This window comes from Theobroma cacao, chromosome 5, assembly GCF_053813885.1.
Source record: "Theobroma cacao isolate CCN51 chromosome 5, ASM5381388v1, whole genome shotgun sequence".
NCBI classification, from domain to species: domain Eukaryota; kingdom Viridiplantae; phylum Streptophyta; class Magnoliopsida; order Malvales; family Malvaceae; genus Theobroma; species Theobroma cacao.
Window position 1 is genome coordinate 28830979 of NC_142643.1, and position 20778 is coordinate 28851756.

General features: G+C 33.7%; 1 protein-coding gene across 2 annotated transcripts; it reads left to right on the forward strand.

Moving 5' to 3' along the window:
• The first annotated feature begins 261 nt into the window (after nucleotides 1-261).
• Nucleotides 262-7493, forward strand: LOC18598658 (uncharacterized). 2 transcript variants are annotated; one of them, XM_088806048.1, is made up of 7 exons: nucleotides 262-493; nucleotides 596-775; nucleotides 1448-1540; nucleotides 1754-1987; nucleotides 2227-2329; nucleotides 5469-5698; nucleotides 6962-7493. In XM_088806048.1, the coding sequence occupies exons 1-7, from the start codon at nucleotides 459-461 to the stop codon at nucleotides 7182-7184; spliced, it is 1098 nt and encodes a 365-aa protein (XP_088662174.1). In that variant the 5' UTR covers nucleotides 262-458; the 3' UTR covers nucleotides 7185-7493. The 2 variants fall into 2 exon arrangements, with proteins under 2 accessions (XP_088662174.1, XP_007028320.3); XM_007028258.3 differs by having other exon boundaries at nucleotides 262-775.
• Nucleotides 7494-20778: the final 13285 nt, after the last annotated feature.

Below are 20778 nucleotides of genomic sequence, written 5' to 3' on the forward strand. Positions count from 1 at the left end.
AGTGATAAAATTTTAATTTTTTTAATTCAAAATTGAACTGATCAAACCAATTTGATATTTGATCGGTTTAGTCATCTCTTTAAATTTGGTCAATTCGATCAATTTTCTAAAAATATTAAACCCATTCGATCTTTAATTATGACGAAATAAACCGAACAACCAACTGAACCGATCAATTTAAGTTTTAGGGTTAATTTTGGAATACCATTACTGATTTGTTTCATAGGAAAAAAATAAAAAAGAAATGAAATTACTGAAGCTTTAAAAAAATGGTTGAGATAAGCGAAAGTGGGATAGCGGGCTCCATAAAACTCAGGTGGCTGGCAAGATCTCAAATCTAAAGTCTGTAACGATGGCGTTATGCTTTCGGTTTTAACTTTTGAGCAAGGGAAATTCAGTCATCAATCTCCCTTTTTTTTTGTTTTGTTTTCTCAATCTATTCTTGTTAAAGGTTAAGAATGGCAACTCCCAAAGCCCTGAAGTCGAAACCAAGGTTGAGATCCCCGATTCCCATCATGATTTTGATGTGCATAACTGCCATTGTATTTCTTTTCTTGTTTTCATCTATGGATTCCACAAATGGGTTTTCATTCAGCTCTCCTAAAGCCAAAACCCGTTTGAGAAAGAATGCAAGGCAGCACTCTCTGCATGACAAGTATTTGTACTGGGGTGACCGAATTGATTGCCCTGGAAAGCATTGCGACTCATGCGAAGGCTTGGGCCACCAAGAATCTAGCCTCAGGTGTGCTCTTGAAGAAGCCATCTTCTTGAACAGGTAATCAACTGCCTTTCTCCTTTTTTTTTTTTTTTTTCTGATTTTCATTTTATCAGCTGACTAAGCTAAATTTAGTACATCTACTAGTAATTCACTAGACTAGAATCCTTCCTCTTTCTACCCTTTTTATTTAAATGAAAAAGGAAAGAACAAGGGGCAAATCATTCATGTATTAGGATATTAAATTTGGAACAGGGGCAATGCCATCTACTCAGAAATGAATGTTTTCATCTCAGTATTTAGTCATCAATGTAGCTATATATTTTCACTTGTGCTTAATGTGATTGTGAAGCTTGGGACTGATGGTTCTTGGTGGAAGAGCTTGGTGAACAAACAGTGAATTTTAAACAAATAGAAATTACTCCAATATTGTAGAATTTTAAGATGTTGATAAGTGCCATCATTTTCTGTCTCATTTTTGTTGTTATGTACATGGTGATACAATGCAATAGTATATTCTTTCTCCTATGTGTTATTGTTCAATGGAATGAAGAGTCAAGTTTTGATTTGGACAAAAGGTAAAAAAGAAGAGTCAGTTTTGATCTATAACCTGTAGTTCAAGGCTAATTTAGCATTCTTAGTGTTACATTTGGATTTTTTTTTTTTACAGTACATTCAGTGAAAAATGCAACTTTTTAATGATTTCCTCTGGTGATCTGTTTCCTATTGCAGAACTTTTGTTATGCCTTCCAGAATGTGTATTAATCCAATACACAATAACAAGGGAATCCTCCATAATCTTGCCAATGCAACTGCAGAGGAAAGGTTATTTTTATGAAGTTTTTTCCTTTCAGTGAACTATATAACTGTTATTGTTACTATTTATTTTATTTTTTGCAAATGTTGTTTTTCTGCTTGGTATTTATAATCCTACAGCAAGATTTATGTGAAGTTGAAGCATCAATTTGGCTTATTCATGTAAAGTTAACAGTGAAGAAGAGAGCTATAAAATCTAAACTTTCTTTTCTCATTTGGCAGGTGGGCTGCAAGCTCTTGTGCCATGGATTCTTTATATGATCTTGACCTAATATCTGAAACTGTACCTGCGATCTTAGACAATTCAAATGTATGGCATCTGATACTATCAACAAGTATGAAGTTGGGAGCCAGAGGGGTCGCCCATGTGGAAGGACTTAAGCGGGTGGATCTCAAAGAGGATAGTCGCTACTCAAATCTCTTGCTCATTAACCGCACTGCTAGCCCTTTGTCATGGTACTTCATGGTACTTGATTCCATATTAAGTAATTGATTGGCTTATTCTCTTTTTCTTATGTCCCATTGGTTGATCTTAACCACCAGAGTCCACAAGAGGGCATGTGGAGAGGGTGTAGATTTAAGTACATTTTACTTCTTTGTAGCCATCAGTTTTCATAAAATAAACTTCAAGCAGTTCTATACAAATTAGTTAAGATATCTGGATGTTTCTAAATTTTTACTCTGGCACTAATCAGGTTTATGGAGTGCAAGGATCGAAACAATCGCAGTGCTGTGATGTTACCTTATTCATTTCTTCCTTCGATGGCGGCAGAAAAATTAAGAAATGCAGCTGACCAGGTGTGTGTTATTTAATCCTGCTTTCCATGTTATCTTTAAATCTTCTAGATTGCATTGTAACTTGCTTAAACAGTCAAATATTTATTTTTTGTTTAGCATTAACTCAGAAAAACATGGCTCCTGGGCAATCTTTTGCCTTTTTAATGCAGAAAGAATTTGAAATGTACTACACCTTTATTATTGAAACTTACTAATATGTTAGCATAGATATTTTTGCCTCCATAAGTTGAGCTGGGTACTCCACTGCTTTCTTTTCTCCCTATATTTTCTGTGTGATAACACTTTTTACAGCATATAGATGACTGTGAAATTATTATCTGGAAGTGTGCAGTTTCAGTTGCACTTTTATCTGTTTCTTTACCTGACCCTCAAAGCTTCAGCTTTATAAGCTAAGATATGAAGTGAACACATCTTGATCGTCAATTATATGATATACTTTTAACCAACACCAAACTGTATATAGTTTAGTGTAACGTTTGGACTTGTTGAATAAGATGTATCCATCAAATTTTTGAGTATCTTAAGTATAAAAAGTTTTGAGTATCTTAAGTATAAAAAGCAATGAAAATTTTGATGGATGCAGTGTATACTCATCATTGTCCATGCAAGATGGCCTATCCATCATATTCTTAAGTATCTTCAACATAAAAATCTAATCAAACTCTACATTGTTGCATAGTGTAGCTGTCATCTCTTGTTTGTGCACAATGTTTCCTTCTAATAATTCTAGCTTATCGCATAGCATTACCACATACGTAGCTTAGTGATTGAGGATGGGAAGAAGCTAGTTGAAGGATTAAAGTATCTTTATTATAATTTATGGGTTTAATTGTAACTTTTATAAATATTTAGGATATTATAGAATATCTAGGTATTTTATATAAATTAGTATCTTATGTTCCAAGGGCTGAAGGGTTATTTTTGGTACTTCACATTTCTATTTGAGTTTAGGTTTTAGTTGCAATTACCTATGTTCTTTCAGTTTCTGATAGGCTTGGATTATAAATTATTAAGATATTTGAGGATTTGATTGTGAATTCATTTTGTTTCATAAGTATTTGATTTGAAGATACTTAATGCAGCCCTTCTATAAGATTCATGGTTTAGATAAATCTAGCACTGAAACAATTCATAATTTTCATAGTCTAATTGTCTCCAATATGAAATGTAATGGAACTCTAGATGGATGCAGTAAGTAGTCATCATCCCTTGTTCACTTGAAAAGAGTTCAAGCTTATCACCTATCATATGTGGGTTTAAATCACACAGGGTGACACATGAGTGTACTAGGTCTCTTATATCCAATTTGAGGTTCAGATAAATCAAGCAGTGACACATTTTTATGTTTTAGAATCTCTAGCAAATGATTTTGTTAGAGAGAGAGAGAGAGATAGATGCTTATAATGTGGCATATTTTTAGGTGCCTTATATCAAATTTGAGGTCTAGCATTTCTAGAATGTCTGGAAGTCCAATAGCAAAGAAATGACCCAGGTCTAGTCGGTAGCTAAAGTGGACATTTTACTATATACTAGAGTTCAACCCCTTGACACTGTACACACACTCATAATACACTGAACTGGCAATATTGTTGTTCTGTTTTTTTTTCTTCATTTGTCATTTTTGCTGGGCTAGTTTGGACTTTTCCTATTTCTCAATTTTAGGAGTTGTCATTGCTTTTTGCCTTTTTCTTTATATCAATCAAGCTTCATATATTTTCTTTGACATATGCTACTTCTGCTGTCTTGCTTTCCCTCTTATCCTTTCCTGCTTCACTTTCTTATTCTCTAGAAGCAGTCTATAACATTGACTAGAATAAGCAGTAAAAAGGTCTTTCAATATGTATAAAATCAATTATGATTCGATTAGAACACATATGAAGTGCATCTACTGTCCAAAATATATGATGAGGATGATATAGCTAGCACAAAAATCAGCTATAATACTGATAATTGTCATCTGACATGGTATTTTTCAAACTCACACAATATACCAAGTCAGGTATCGTATGGTTATGTGCTAATTTAAAGTTACCAGCTTCTTTACTCAAATAGACTTCTTAATGTGGTAAACATAGACTTTTCTTTGGATTTCTTTGTCAAGTTTGCCTTGCTTTTGCTTACCAACCTTGTTTGATAATCGAGAATATTGAAGGAAAAGGAACAAAAAGACTTTGGACAAAAATGTGTTTATTTTTTGTCTAACTTATTGGATAGGCAAATTGGATGTATTGGTGAAGTATCTGCCGCATATTGAAATGACTTTACATTTTGGGTATATTGAGATGCATCAGATATGTATCTTGTTATTTCAAATATATATACAGCAATAATGCCAAGGGGTAGAGATGGAAAAGCTCATCCGAACTTGAAAAGCCTGCTTGACCCACCTGAACCTGAACCCAACTCAATTCTATTTTACCAGGAAAAGTCAACAATCCAAATCTGCCTAATTTGAACTCAAAAATGACTTGAACCCAAAACGACCTGAACTCAAAATGACCCAAACCTGAATTAATCTGAATGGTACAATTCGAAAAACTAATCTGCAGATAAATAATCTCTCGAAATCTAGTTTGATTTGACTTTAAAAAGCTTAACAACTAGAATCTGAAATGATCAAAACCTGAATAAAACAAGTGTTGAGCCTGAAAATGACCCAACCTAAACCCTTCCCACTCAACTTCCACCTCTAGCAAGGGGGGCTTTGAAGTATTGATGCTTCATAATTAAAAAGGAACACTATGATCAAACTAGGTTTGGTATTGAGTTCAAGGGAGTAGTGAGGTTATCCTTATATTGTTGTGATAATTTGGATGAGGTCAAGTTACGATCCTTGATCTCAGATGGTTTTCAATTTGAGCTCAAATGTAGGAATACAATTATCCTTGTGTAATTGGATGGTTCTTATGATGTAAAGATGATATCGAACTTGCAACTTAGATTTGTTGTCAAGATGTATTATTGGATGTGAACCACAGCAAATGAAACAAATCTGATTGTATCTTCATTTCCAAGAGATAAATTGTTCCTTACAAGTAATTTTCTGCATAACTGTTACATTTCATTCTGTTTTTCTTTTGGAAAATACACATTCATTTCATAGTCCGTCAGTCCCTGATATTTGTTTTTGTGTCCACAGATTAAAACACTCCTTGGTGACTATTATGCTATCCATGTTCGTCGAGGTGATAAAATAAAAACAAGGAAGGATAGGTATGGGGTTGAAAGGAGCCTACACCCTCATTTGGATAGGGACACCCGTGCGGAATTTATCCTTCGTAGAATTCAGAAGTGGGTACCAGCTGGACGAACTCTTTTTATTGCTTCAAATGAAAGAACACCTGGATTTTTCTCACCACTTTCTGTCAGGTAAAATCTTCTTAACTGCTCAAGAGTTAGAAACCTGTATAATATACTTCATCTTGAACATAGATACATTCTTCCCTTTCATCTTTCCACTTCAGCTATGAAGAGCACGTCTATTGTGCCAAATTTTGCTTGTAGGAATTCCTAGGTTGTGCCAAATGAAGGTTTGTTATGCATGTTGATATGGTTTCATTTTCTTTATTTTTATGTTAACATTTAATGAACCACAATTTTGCTTACTTGATGAAGATATACCTTCCTTGTACTGCAGCAAAAATTTATTCTGATATGCTTAAAGCTTTTTATTTATTTATAGGTTATATTTACATTCCTTGTGAGTTTTTGCATTTTTGCAAATAACATCCTGTGATTTATTTTCTAGCCCATAACACCCTGCAGTTACATGTTAATTTCACCCAATAAAATTACAAAAGTAGCCTTAAGTGTTTTAAATATGAGGGTGTTTTTTTAGTCATTCATTGAAATTAAAAGCATAATTCCCTATGATAATAAATTGAAATGGCAGGGTATTAAGTGCAAAAAAGTAAGGCATAGGATGCTATTTGCAAAATGGTGAACGTGTGGGGGGTGTAAGTGTAATTTACTCTTTATTTATATATTTAATAGTGGCAATGGGGGGGTGGGGGGGTACAAGTGATTCAATTTTCTGCAAACTGCTGTTTTAACTCTCCTTACATCGTCCAATTGACGTTCCTTTTGGTCTGTAAACAACAAAATGTGTTGAGGCATCAGCAAGAGCAAATGAAATGAGTGCTGGTGGCTGAGAGTTATCAAGCCAGTCCTCACATGAAATTTACACAGGAGGTTATTCAGTGCTTTATTTCTGAGTCAGGGTGGGTTGGATTTTCTAAATATGGTTTCATACAGGTGGTTTAGTGGTGATGATGAAATTTTAGAAAGGTAGCATTCTAATGATGTGTGATAGAAAAGAGCAGTTTTGACTTCTGTGTTGGCAGAGCAGTATAAGATGCTAATCTTTGGCTTTCATATTTCTAAGTCATGTCATCAGGACTTAATTGAAATCATGGTTATTGGGAAACTAGAATTTTGCTGACTTAAAAAGAAGAGAGAAGCTAGACTGTGCTGACAAAAAGGGGATATATGGTATAAATTAAAATTTAAGGATGGTGTGTTATGCATCAATTAGATTGTACTGTGTAAGCAATAGGAAAAAACCGATGAATTGAGATATATTAGGCAAACTTTCAAGCTAACCTTGATTATTTTGGTTGCTTATGTTTTCAGGTACAAGTTGGCTTATTCATCAAATTATAGTCAGATCTTGGATCCCTTAATTGAGAACAATTACCAATTATTCATGATTGAGAGGCTTATCTTGATGGGAGCTAAAACATTCATTAAAACTTTCAAGGAAGATGATACGGATCTCAGTCTCACAGATGACCCAAAGAAGAACACTAAGATGTGGCAAATTCCTGTTTATACTTTGGATGGAGAAGGAAGCTAACTTTTCTGTTATAGTTCAAATTCATTCTGTAATCCAGCCTATTACCTTCCACATGTAGTGTAATATTTTGCGAATATGATCATCCCTTGAGGCAACAATTTGGTCATTTTCTTGAATTGAATATCTGAATCTTGCAGCTACATTGCAGGGAATCAAGAGTCCTGGGAAAAGGTGGGAGAAAGTGGCAAATGTAAATTGTGTTGTCTGGTAGGATACATGGTTGTATATGCTTTTAAAATGCATTGTACAGCCTTTTGTTTCTCTTTTTCTTCGAGGAAATTTCAACATTGCCAGTTAAAATTATCTCAATTAGGTCTGGTGTCCAATGTGATTACCTTAATAAATTTCATCTAAACAAATGACATAATGAAGACTTAGTATTTGGTGATCTAATAATTGTGGTAATGAGATAGATCATTAGGGTAATTGTGTCATTTGCAATCTAAGATGATCATATTTAGTATGTGTAATAGTACAAATTATCAATGAATTTCACTCATAGCATTATCACTTTTTAGCTCAGCACATCTTGCACATGTTCAGAGATCAATTATCATGAGTTACACTTCTTTGTTTAAGTATGTGATAGTTTGTGCGGTGCTTAAGTGAATGTTTCTACGTAAGTTAGCTTATAATTTGTTTATATTTGATCAAGCATCAACAATAGCAACAAATTAGACTTATACAATGCACATTGAAATCACAAGGCATATTAAATGTCATATACGTAACCATTGAAGTCACATAAAGGAAAATGTTTTATTAATATGAAAATGAGTACAAAAGAGATCAAGTTCATCGTCAGGTTATACAAGCAACTTTAGATGATTCCTTACAAACATATCTTTACAAGTGAGACAACCCAATAATCCGTTGACTGTTTACCCCTTATAAAGAGATTATAAGGTTTTACAAGTATTTCTTGAATAACCATTGCAATGTTTGAAAGAGGGACGTTTCCCATGCAAGTACATTTCTACCTTGTTAGAGCCCTATACAAGGTTGGCCCATGACATTCTCCCCCACTTAATTTGTCGACGTCCTCTTTGATTAGTTGGCTTGAAATTCTTCAATCTTCTGCTTGAAGGTGCAGAGGTCGGTTTCCTTTTCCTAGATGATCTCATTTATCTCCAAAACCTTCCCATTTCACTAGATACTCTTGTGTTGGCTATCGATTGATTATGATCGTTCTCTTGACAAAAGTCCCCTTCACTATGTGTTATGATGGTGGCTTAGTGGTGATGGTCGCTCTCATGGGTTGACTCTTGCTTGCACCTACTAGATCTGCATAGAATGGCTTCAGGTTGTTAACGTGAAACATTGGATGCACTTTCAATCATTTAGGTGGATCAATCTTGTAGAAGGTTAGCCAAGTGAAAAGGTAGAAGGGTTAAGTCTAAGCCTTGAAAAGACTATTGTGAAAGTTAAGTCTAAGCCTTTGGAAAGATTGATTTGTGAGGGTTATGCTTTGTCCTAGAAAAGCATTTTGAGATAATGGATTCTAAACTCCTTGGTGATCTAAGGGAGAAGAAGCAGGCAAAGAGACCGAACTTCTATAAAATCTTTGTGTTCTTTTTTTGCTTCTTAAAATTGCTTTTATTGTTATTAGCTTTTCAAATTATTTTTGAAATCCCTTCAAAAAAAATTATTTTTGAAACAATAGAAAAAGAATTTTTGTGACCTTAGTTCATTGTTTTTAAAGAAGCTCTTTCATTCTTTCTTGGTTTAAAAGCACTATACTCTTCAAAGTTTGCAAGAATTTTTGAAAACCTTCAATTCACCCCCTTTTAAAGTTATATCTTTTGAGCTAACATTCTAACACAAGCATATCGGGCCCGAACTAACTTCAAATGCAATATTCCTTCCAACTCATTGAATAACGCCTTCGTTTATATACCTACCATTGTACTAGCTCAATCCGTTACTCAAGCTTTTGTTGTTATGGGTTGCTCTCACCTTGCCCATTTGTATCTCCCTCTCCATCTTCTTCATACACCTTTTTGGGTTTCTTTATGGCTTTAACAATGGACTTTAAGCTGCCATTAGATTTTTGGTCTTAATTGTTTATTATCAAGTCTGTAGGGAATTTGAGAACTCCCTTTGGATAAAACTCAGTCAATTGAATAACATAATGCTTATCTTCGTTACCAACTCCACTTTTCCCTCAATCTTTGTCTTAATTGTAGTATTAATCAATATAAAATATCTTTCAAAATTGACAAACTTGGCACTTTTTTTCCCATACTAATAAAGTCATCATATAGTGCTACGATTTGTTTGAATGTCATTTGTGCTCATGCATGAATTTGAACACCTGAAACCACCATCCAACATCTTCTCCATCCAATCACAGAAGTTTGATAGCCATTTGCTCAACCTTGACCAATCCTCAATTTTGTATTTATTAAGCAATGCCTTGTCCTTAAAAGATACTAGGCATTTTTCCCCAATAACCTTCTTGCCTCCATACTAGTTATTACAGCTTCAACTTACTCATAATGGATTTGAGGTCAATAGTCAATAAAATCTGCCACCTTAAAGTTCTCAAGCCATTGAAGCATTTTTTTAGTAACTTGGCATACACATTTCTTCAAGTTGTTTTGGGTAATAAATTGACATGTTTTCACATTACCCTGATTTCCTTTCATATGTCCTTTATCAATCAACTTGTCCCTGTATCTTTTAGTAGAGCATTCACCTCTTTCAAAACTGAAGGTACCTGAAGGTCCGATATTTGGATAGGTTTATATCAGAGCTTCTATTTGAGCATCACATTTCTTCTAAGAAGATGCAGAACGATTATGTTAGTAGTATAAGTTCACAGCAATATATACCCAGAGGGGGGTGAATTAGTATTTAAGAAAAATTCTTTTAGAACAAGTGTGAAAATCAAATCTTTTGGAAACCAAAAATTCCTTTTGTGTCAAAACAAAATAAAGATTTCTCTAAGGCGAAAGCAACCAATAAATTATAATATAGAAAATTAAAGCCAATTCTCGAGAGCGTGCATTTTTCAAATATGGGCTGAGGTAGTCAATTATAGAGAGACCAAGGTTGACTATGTCTTTGAAATGTCCCATTTTTCACGCATCAAGCTCATTAGGGTCGACTACGCATGTGCCAGGGTCTACTATGTCTTTGCAATATCCCATTTTCACGTATCTAGCTCATCAAGGTCGACTACACATGTGCCAAGGTTGACTATGACTTTGTATTCTTCAAATTTTCCACTCTTTTTGCCATTTGATCGACTTGAGCTTCTTTAGAGTTGACTCTTGACTTGTGTCTTCAAGATTTCTTGACTTTTTGGCACTTCTCTTCAGCTGTTTCTTCCTTATCTTGTTCCTATAATCAAATATAATTCAAGGCATGTTTGTCTTGTATTTTCTTAGCTATAGAGTCATCGTTTGAAAGCTTTTGTTATGTTTTCTTATCATGCATGACTTTTCAAACAAATGTGTGACTCTAGGGGATGAAAAATATGATTGAGACAATTTCAAATGCTTAACATTAAATCCAAGATATCATGTAACTTTTGTCAAATCAAAACATAATATAACTCAAGGCTAACATATTGAAACTTGCCATGTTAGCTTTGATACGATAATCAAACAACCATTTGCAGCAAGACATGAGTTGGTTTGTAGTTATAAGGGTAAAATTAGACGTTTGAAGGATAAATGCTATAGAATCATTGGATTCCCACCTGATTTCAAGTTTGCAAAGAAGAAGAACAATTTCAAGAAGAATATATATGCTATCAATAACACTATTATGGCCACACAGTAAGATCAAAATGAAGAAATAGTCACTAACTCCATGTCTTAGCTCTCACTTAACAAGCATCAAATTCATAAAGTCATGGCTTTCATAAGTGAGCATGGATCATATATTGAGGATAATGGTCTTCCTACATCAAGCAATCAACAAACCAAACCTTCATTGCTCAATTCTACTTTTGCAGGTATCATATTTAATTCTGTTTGTCTGAATGTTCAAAATCCTATTGCACATCAGTCTTTACTTAGTAGCACATCTTGAATAGATCATGACTCTTGGATAATGACACTTGAGCTTTAGATCATGCTGCTTGGTCATTATAATTTTTCATTTCTTCTAGAATAGTTGATGATATGTATGTTTAGTTACCAAATGACTTTAGAGCTATTGTTACACATGTAGGATCTATCAGGTTAACATCATCTTTGATCTTTGAAAACATCTTGTATGTCTTTTTTTTTTTCAAATTTAACTTTGTTAGTGTTAATTGCCTTATAAAGAAGATAAGACACTATTTAATCTTCACTGACACACATTGCATCATTCAGGATCTCATAAACGGAAAGTGATTGGACTTGCTAAAGTACAAGTTGGATTGTACTACATGCAAGGCACATTGGACATGCATTTCAATCTTAGAAATTCTATTCCCTTTCAAAATAATGTTTTTGTAGATCGTGTTTCTGTTAGTAATTTCAATTATGTACTTCGAAATGCTTGGCATCGTAGATTATGACATTTTCCATTCCATAAGATTCAATTGATACATCAAATGTGTTCTAACACAACATCTAAAGAAAATATTAAATGTTATGCATATCTTTTGGCTAAATAGAAAAGGTTTCCCTTTCCTGATCATTTCTAGTCTACAAACACAACTTTTGAATTAATTTAGACATATATTTGGGGTCCCTATTCTACCATTACTATTGCTAGTCATTATTATTTTCTTACCACAGTAGATGACTACATTAAGTTTACTTGGATATTTCTAATGAGAGCTAAGTTCAAATTTTCTATTAAATAATTAAGGTCTGATAATGACCCTGAATTCAACCTTGAAGAATTTTCCTCTTTCAAAGGAATTATACATCAGTTTTCATGTGTAGATACACCATAGTAAAATGGAGTTATTTAAAGAAAACACCAACATATAGTAATGGTGGTTAGGTTTTTAATGTTTCAAGTATATCTAGCATTGAAATTTTGGGATGATGTACTTTTTGTGGCTGCTCACATCAATAATAGAGTTCCAACTCCAATTTTGCATAACAAAGCTCCTAATGAAGTTTTATTCCAAAAACACCCTTCATTCTCACATTTTAAGGTTTTTATAGTTCTCTTTGTTTTGCTTCAACCCTTAGTCATAATAGAAAGAAATTTGATCCTAAGGCAATCAAATGCATCTTTCTTGGTTATCCTATTGAATAAAATGATACAAAGTATATGATCTGAAGAAACAAAGACCTTTTTATTTCTAAAGAAGTCATGTTTCATAAGAATGTGTTTCTTTTTCAAACACACACTTTATGCATAAATTGACTATTTTTCCAAATTCACCTATTGATAATTGCCCCCGTTATGATGATTTTCATACTTAACCTATAAATCCTTCACTAAATGTGTTTGATTTTGGTTCAAAATCATCTACTGATTCATCATAAACATTTGTTCATGGTAATTCACATAGTGATACAAAATCAAACAATTCCAATTCTTTTAATGAGCATATTGACACACAAAATTCACTTATTTTCATTTCCTAAACTATGTTAGGGTTTTATGTGGGTAGTTAGGAAATTTCAAAAATTAGTGGATTAAATGTGATGATTAGTGTTAAATGTTGGTTATTCTAGGTTCTAATGAGATTCCAAAGACCAATTGGGAGTAAGGCATAATTTGGTTGCTTATGGTTAGTAGGAAGTGAGTAGATATGAAGTTTTCAAGTATTTTGATATATAAAAATAAGCATGTCTCTTTAATGGGTTTAGCATTAAATGTTTACCTTGTTTATTTACATGTTTATGAAAAGTTGAAATTGATTCAAATGTTTTAAATGTGTTTACAAATGTATCTATGCTCTGTGTGTGTGTGTGTGTGTATTACACTAGTAGTTTTATGCATGAGAACAAGCACTTTTAAATATGTTTTACCTCAAAATGGGTCTTGGGTTGAGGATATGTTGATTGAGTTGAACATCTCTTGAGAATATAATTGTCACATGTTGGATATGTCTAAGTGTAGATGCCTAAAATGGGAATGAGAGCTTATGTGATTGATTAATTTAATTGAATTGAGAAAGAATGCCCTTTGGTACCTTGAATGTGTAAATGGCGTAATACGAAATAAAAAAATGTTGATTGAATCTTAGTGTATGATATAATGTATGTATGGTGGGAATGGCTATAGATATGATGGAAGGGCATATGTCCACCCAAATTTGATGTAATGGATGAAAAGGGCCATATGCATTATGGAGGGGCATATGTTCCCCAATTGATAATGTAGCCATATGTGTGATGGAAGGGCATGTATCTACTTATGGATGTCAATATGATGGATTGAAGTGACCATGTGCGTGATGGAAGCGCACATGTCCATTGTGGTGTTGGTACATGGTTATGATGATGATGTTGTTGTTATGTGTTGGAATGTTTATTTATAGGATGAATGGAATCTTCGATTAAGAATTTAAAATAATATGTAAATTCATGAAACAATTATGCTATATGTAACTATTTGAATGAGGTCTTGTGTGCATAATTAGTGTTGAGAATGGTATGGTTGAAATGGGTTGTTTTTGTTGAAAATTGGCCTAAATCTTGGAAAAGATAATGAAGTATCGACATAAGCAAGCAAAATGACCCATGAGGCATTCTACAAAAGAGATATCAATACCTTAAGGGAAGGTATCGATTCCTAGCCAATAGAATGCCCAATGAGGCATTTGTGTTGAAAGTATCAACACCTCATGGGAATGTATCAATACTTAGGCAACCCAAAGCATTATGAATGGATAGTATTGATATTTCTCGAGGAGATATCGATACCTATTGTGTACTTAAGCTTCTTTACACCTTTTTAAAGGCTTTTCACTTGTTTTTGCGTTCTCGTTTTAATCCAAACTTTTGAGGTATCTCAAAAACATTCAAAATTATTAAAATGAAGTGTTAAACAACTTTATGTCATAAATTGAGTCAAGATTGGTATTTTAGTCAAATTCATGATTATGCTAATTATGGTTATGTAAAAATTTATGCGCACCCTATATTTGCTTATTTACTTTTATAACTCACACATGTAACTTCTTGTTATGTTTTCAAATTCTCGAGTTAGCTTGGATTCATTTTCTTAGAGGTATCCTAGAGCTTTATTTTTGGTAAGTGTGCCTAGAGGCACTCACATGCAATCTTAGTGATTCGAGTCACATTCTATTAAAGAGTTTACTTTTGGTTTTGGATTTTTAGTATTGTTACACACTTTTACTTTGTAGCCATGGTTTGACTTTTTACTTTATTATACACTTTGTGAATGAATGTGATGGCTTAAAGGCCTAAATAAGCACATGGAATGTGGAAGTGAAAATTGATGTGGTTATAGTATTTAAAGACCGATGGTATTATGTTTATGTTAGTCTCGTTGGAATGCTAAAGGGGGGTGAATAGCATTAAAAATTTTCTGTTCAACCCTTTAAAGCTTGAAGAGTATTTAATCAACTAGATGAAGGGAAGGACTAGAACTTGTTAAAATTACAAGACACCAAGTAAAGAAGGGTAAAGATAAGTGGACAATGCAAGAATATTTATAGTGGTTCAGTCCCCTTGACCTACGTCCACTACCTTGATCTCTTAATTAAAGATTTTCAACCTAACTTCACTAAACTAGTGGAATTAACTGTTGGGATGAGCCCTGTAGCCAATTGGGATTGGTTAAGGCTTGATTCCAATCATGCAACAACATTATTCATGTTGAATGATTAAATGTTTTCCTTCATCAATAAGACATCAATTATAACAAGTTATAAGTCTAATTGGATGAAGTCCATGAGATTAATATGCCTTGCAAGGGAACTGTAATGGGTTGCAGTTATGAGATCCTTATGCATTAAAGCATAATCTTAAAATGTTGCTGGTTAATGTATCATTGAGAATGGACATCAATGATACTTAGAGACTAGTACATTCTATGTTTCTTACTTGAGAAGTAAGCAACCGATCTCATAGGTTGAAGTATAGAGATACTTGGAATTAGAATGTAGATGCTTGCCTAGGAGAGCAAGTTCACTGAACATGATCCGCCATGAGAAGTGCATTTGGTATTTCACTCAAGTGTCTATGCAATACTTCTCATGTGTCAGTTGTGTAAATACTCCCTAGACTTGAGACACTAAGTTGCCTTATGTGTGGAGTGCTATGCTTTGATTTCATCCCTACGAGTGCCTAACTGAGGATGCCTAAATAGGATGCTTTTGGGTATAGCATGAAGCATGTAAAGGCAAATGAGTGGTCAAGATAGAATCATCACCCCATGTGATGCAGGGGACATATCTTAACTGTTCTTGGTTGATATCAGCTTATTGAAGTCCTTGGCCAAGGCGACTTAAAGATTATGAAAGGAGTTTCATAAGTCTTTATAAAGGTGATGATCAAACTTTAAAAACGAATATGGAGATCAATAAGAGTAGACACTGCACCATACTCTTTATCATCTCCGGGATATATGATGAGGGAATGAATTACACTGACAGGCTAATCACTGAAAGGTTGAGTCAAATCATCTTGACTCTTCTAACATTTGGGGTGGCCATGATGGATTGCTAGATCCCAATCTTGGTGTATGAACTCTAGGTAGTTAACTTGATTAATGATAAATTTAAAGTGGTTTAAATTTATCTAATTCTAAGTTTAACTTAAGAATTATATGTTGAGTTTATTGCCAACATGTTAGAAGCCTAATGGGTCACACACCTAAAATGAATGTTGAAAATAAAATGAGAGAGGTGATTAAGTTGGAGTTAATCAAATTAGAAGTTACAGGCTTCTCAAGCACTTGATTAAAATTGTTTAATTAAGTTGTGCCTAATTAATTAAATTATTTAATTAAATCATTGGGCCTAATTAATTAATTTGTTTAATTAAGTCATTGGGCCTAATAATTAAATTAAACAATTAAGTTATTGGGCCTAATTGATTAAATTTGTTTAATTAAGTCATTGGGCCTAATTGATTAAAATTATTTAATTAAATTATTGGGCTTAATTAATTAAATTATTTAATTAAGTTATTGAGCCTAATCGATTAAATTAAACAATTAAGTTAATTGGGCTTCTTAAGGACTTAATTAAATTATTTAATCAAATTATTGGATTAATTAGTAATTACAAAATAGTTTTGTAATTAGGGTTTAAAATTAATCCAAGGTATAAATACCTTGCTATAGCCTCCAAACAAGAGTGTGGAAAACGGCTGAAAAAAAAAAAGAGTGAACGACACATTAGAAATTCTTTTGTCTTGCCATTCCTTGTGTGAAGAAAAATAGTTTTTCATTCTTTTCTTTTGTGTGTTCAACCCCACAATTTTGTATGGATTATGAGTTTATGAAACTCATTTTTGCTAGCACATTGTCAAGGCATAACACTCCCAATCCTTAAAGAAGGATTTTCTTATTCATTGGTGTGGATCACCATTAAAGGCTGCACAAAGATTCCTTAGACAGTTTTGGTTTGCAACAACTGAGCTGAGGTGGTTGGCCTTTTTGAAGGCTGATTTGGTGGTTTAACAAAGGATTCATCAACCTTTGTTATTTAGGTAAAGTGATATGATCACATACTTTTATTTTAATTTAATTTTGTACTCAATTTGACATGAAAGAGATCTTAGGAAGGTGAGGCGTAATTTAATTAGTTTAAATTTATTTTCGCTGCGTTTTATTTGCATTTGATGCATGATCAGCCCTCACCCAACATTAACAACCTCCACCAAGCTTTTACAAGGTGAGCTTCTAACCCAAGCTCTAATCCCTTACAACAACCTTTAGAGTGCTTTCCATACTCTAATTTCCAAGAAAAAAAAAAAAAAGAAGTACAACTAAGTACCTTTATAAGTCTAGATAGATTACAATCAAGCTCAAACACCTTTTTTGAATTTGAAATGAAGAACAAGTGTTTTTAGTGAAGAATATTTGGCTTTTTGCTCAAAGTAACTTTTTCCTCTTCAAATCGAGTTTTTTTTACCGTTGGAGCTTCCTTTTATACTCTTGGAGTCTAAATTTTCTATTGGAGATTGTTTTTAGCCATTAGAAATAATTATGATGCACTTCTAGCCATTATTTTGTCCTCTAGTGTTTAAATTCGAATAGGTAGATAGACTTTGACTAATTGGTTATAGGCAGCTCTAACCGATTACAGCTTTTCAACCTTGCACTATCCTGCTGCTGCGTTCTTTTGCTCTAACTGATTACAGAAGTTTCTAGCCGATTACAAAGTTTCTATTTTCACTTCTTTTCACAACAGTTTTCCTCTAATTGGTTAGCTCTGTGAGACCTTGATTTTTATAGACTCGTAGCTAGAAGTAGATACGATAACACGGACTAGGGGTAATTTCATCATTTTCCTTAGTGAGCTCTTAGAAATGGGTTTTCTAATATTATTAAGGCCTAAGTAGGCCTAAGGAATAAATGAATGATGAAAATGAGGATAAAATGACGAAGGAAATAGAAATAATGATGATTTCTAAGATAGGGGCAAAATGGTCATTTTTCATCTCGAGTCGAAATTTTTAAGTTTTCATGAACCTGAGTATTTTTAGACTATTATGGACTTTATCTCAGTGTCAAAAGAGTAAAAAGATTGCACAAAGGATTAGAGGAAGACAAAGCTAACTTGTTAAGGGCATTTTCGTAATTTAAGTGAAGTTTGGATAAGCTTTAGCTATAAATATCATTTTCCAACAGCTTCTTCTTCTTCTTCTTCCTTCCATCTCACGTTTCTTTCATCCTCCATGGAAACTTGTTTTTAAACCTCCATAAATTATCTCAAGTTAACCCCAATTTTTATGCTTTTGTGCATTTTTTCATAGAACATTTTGTGCTCTCTCACTCTCACCTTAAAACCCTTAAAAAGTCTTACTTCCATATTTCCTCTCACTAGCTAGGTGTTTTAGAGAGAGAAAGAGGGGTCTTTTATAATAGCTTGAAAAGTTTTGGAAAGGAATTCAATTACAAAGCTACCAAGGTGAGTAGTGAATTAGAGTTGATTTTTAAGTTGTTGAGAATGGCTAGTGGATAGATTTGTGAATGTTTTGTAGTTGAGGTTATTTATTCATCTTTAGTGTGATTAGAATAGAGAAAGTAAATAGCCACTTAATGGCAATTGGAAGCTAGTTAGGAATAACTAGTAGAACATGAATTAGGAGATAGCTTTTAGAATTATGGTTATGTGAATTGAGTTGATTTGTGATACTATTATGTGTGATAGGTTCCAACGAGACCCCACATCTCCATTCAGAGCATTAGTGGAAGTTGGAGTCGGTCTAAGATTCAACAAATACCGGTGAGTGAACTTGCATTTCAAAATGTTTTGGGAAGTGCCTACATGTTTAAATAAATCATTTGAAAGTTTCATTTGTTTTTGCTTTAAGAAATATACTTGGGGAACAAGCCCTTGATGAAATGTTTCTATCTTGTGAAATGTGTAATATGAATAGTTCATGCGTTATCATATTATATTGATATGTATATTATGCTTTGGATGCTCCTTTTGTGTGATAATGATGACCCGGCTATGTGCGGTGTGGGAGTGCACATGAGCTGATGATGACCTAGCTATGTGCGGTGTGAGAGTGCACATGAGTTGATGATGACCCGACTATATGCAAGTAGAGAGTGCACATGAGCTGAGTGTGGCGGGATGGTATGCATGATGATGTATTTATATATATATATATATGTTATAGAAAGTTTATGAAAATATTTGTGAATGTGTTGTATGTTGGCATTGTTAATTGCTCCCAAATTGCTTTTCATTTCAGTAAGAAAATGACTTTTTGATGTAACAAGACCCCTTCAACTAAATTGCTCTGTTTCTCACTGCAACGAGATTCATTTTTGCTGCAGTGAGAAACTCTCGGGTAGGCAGCCTTAGTCCATGCTATAAATTTCGCTGCAGTAAGAAACTCTCGGGTGGTTCTAAAATTCTAGTGCAGTGCTTTCATTTTGACAAAGATTTTGACCACTTTTCGATCAGAACTGGGCAAAGTGGTAAATATAAAAGTTGTAGCCCAGCCTCTTAGCTTTCTAATGACTTAAAAATAATATCAATTGGACTTCTGTAGTGGGAGATATGCTTAAAAAACTGAAATATATGCAAACCAAGAATGCCTTTTCGCTGCAGTGAGAAAACTCTCTGTTTGCTTGTCTTGCTTGGTCATTGCTGAAATTTTCATTCTATTCAACTTCATGGTTTATCATGGATCTTGTAACATTAAGGGATTAAACATTCAAGGTTTGAAATGAACGGTTTTAACCAAAAATTACACTAAATTGCATGGTTTTATCATAAGTGCATCATGTTTTCTAAAACATTCCTTATCGTTGCTTGTTCCTGTCTTATGTTCACTCACTTAGTCCTATACTCACTCTTTTAAACTTCATGTTTTCAGATTCAAAGGCAATTGAGACCTAGATTGAGTTGTCCACGTATGCTCGCCTTCTTGGTAGGTACTATGGCATCTCAGTAGCCATACCTTCACCCACGGTCACTCCACTGACGGTCAAGAGTCTTATGCTTGTGTATACGTATAAGTAATGTAGATCACTAAGATTCATGTTAAAAATCAAATTTGTATATTTGATTACTGATGCCATTATAGGTTGGCAAACGGGGTGACATTATTTTAACATCATACAAATGTGAATATTGGATTGCTATAAAATGTTACTGAAATATTTATAGTTGAGAATTACAGTATGTGGTTTTAGAAATGATGGCTGGGAATGATGATCGGGATTGCATAAAAAAGCTTGCTTGGGCTTAATGGACTATGCTCATTGGGCCCATGCGTTGGTCATGGCTCAAAAATTGGGTTGTGACAAGCTTTTCCCTTAACTAATTGAAGCTTTTCTTCCTTCAACCATAACTATTTAAAACCAGCTTTAATCGACTAGAAGATCTTCAAATTTTGAACTTCTCCATTTTTGCTCCCTTTTGTTGCTCCATTAGTTTTTGATGAAAATAAAACATACCAACTCATTTATGTCTAACTTTACTACTTGAGTGTGTAGGACAAAAATGTATGTCATTAATAAATTAATCACTGAAAAGCAAATATCAAAACTTATAAGAATGAGGAGCTACAATTAAGCCACAAAACAGAAGCCTCTCAGTCAGATAATCAAGGGAGTTAGTCAACTAAAACTTAAAAATGAAGATGGCTGGTTCAAAGACAGAGACTACTTAATCGACTGAGAAGCATAGTTAGTCAACCAAGAGCTTATTGCCATAAATTAGGTTCAGAGACAGAGATGACTCAATCGACTAAAAAGCATAGTTAGTCAACTAAGAGCATTTGTCTGAAGATTTGAATTTGAATACTAGAAGACAGATTAACGGCTAGAACTAACTCTAAACTGTTTCCTAACGGTCAGAAACTATCAAACATCCATCAGAGTTGGTTTTTCAAGTATAAAAACCTTCCCCAGCGGCTAAAAACAAGATTATATGCTTCCAAGATCAAAAAGAGCTCAAAAACAGCAAAACCTCTATGCATAATTTCTACAGTTCACTCTTATCCTTGTAATAGAGTTGAGCACTTCATCT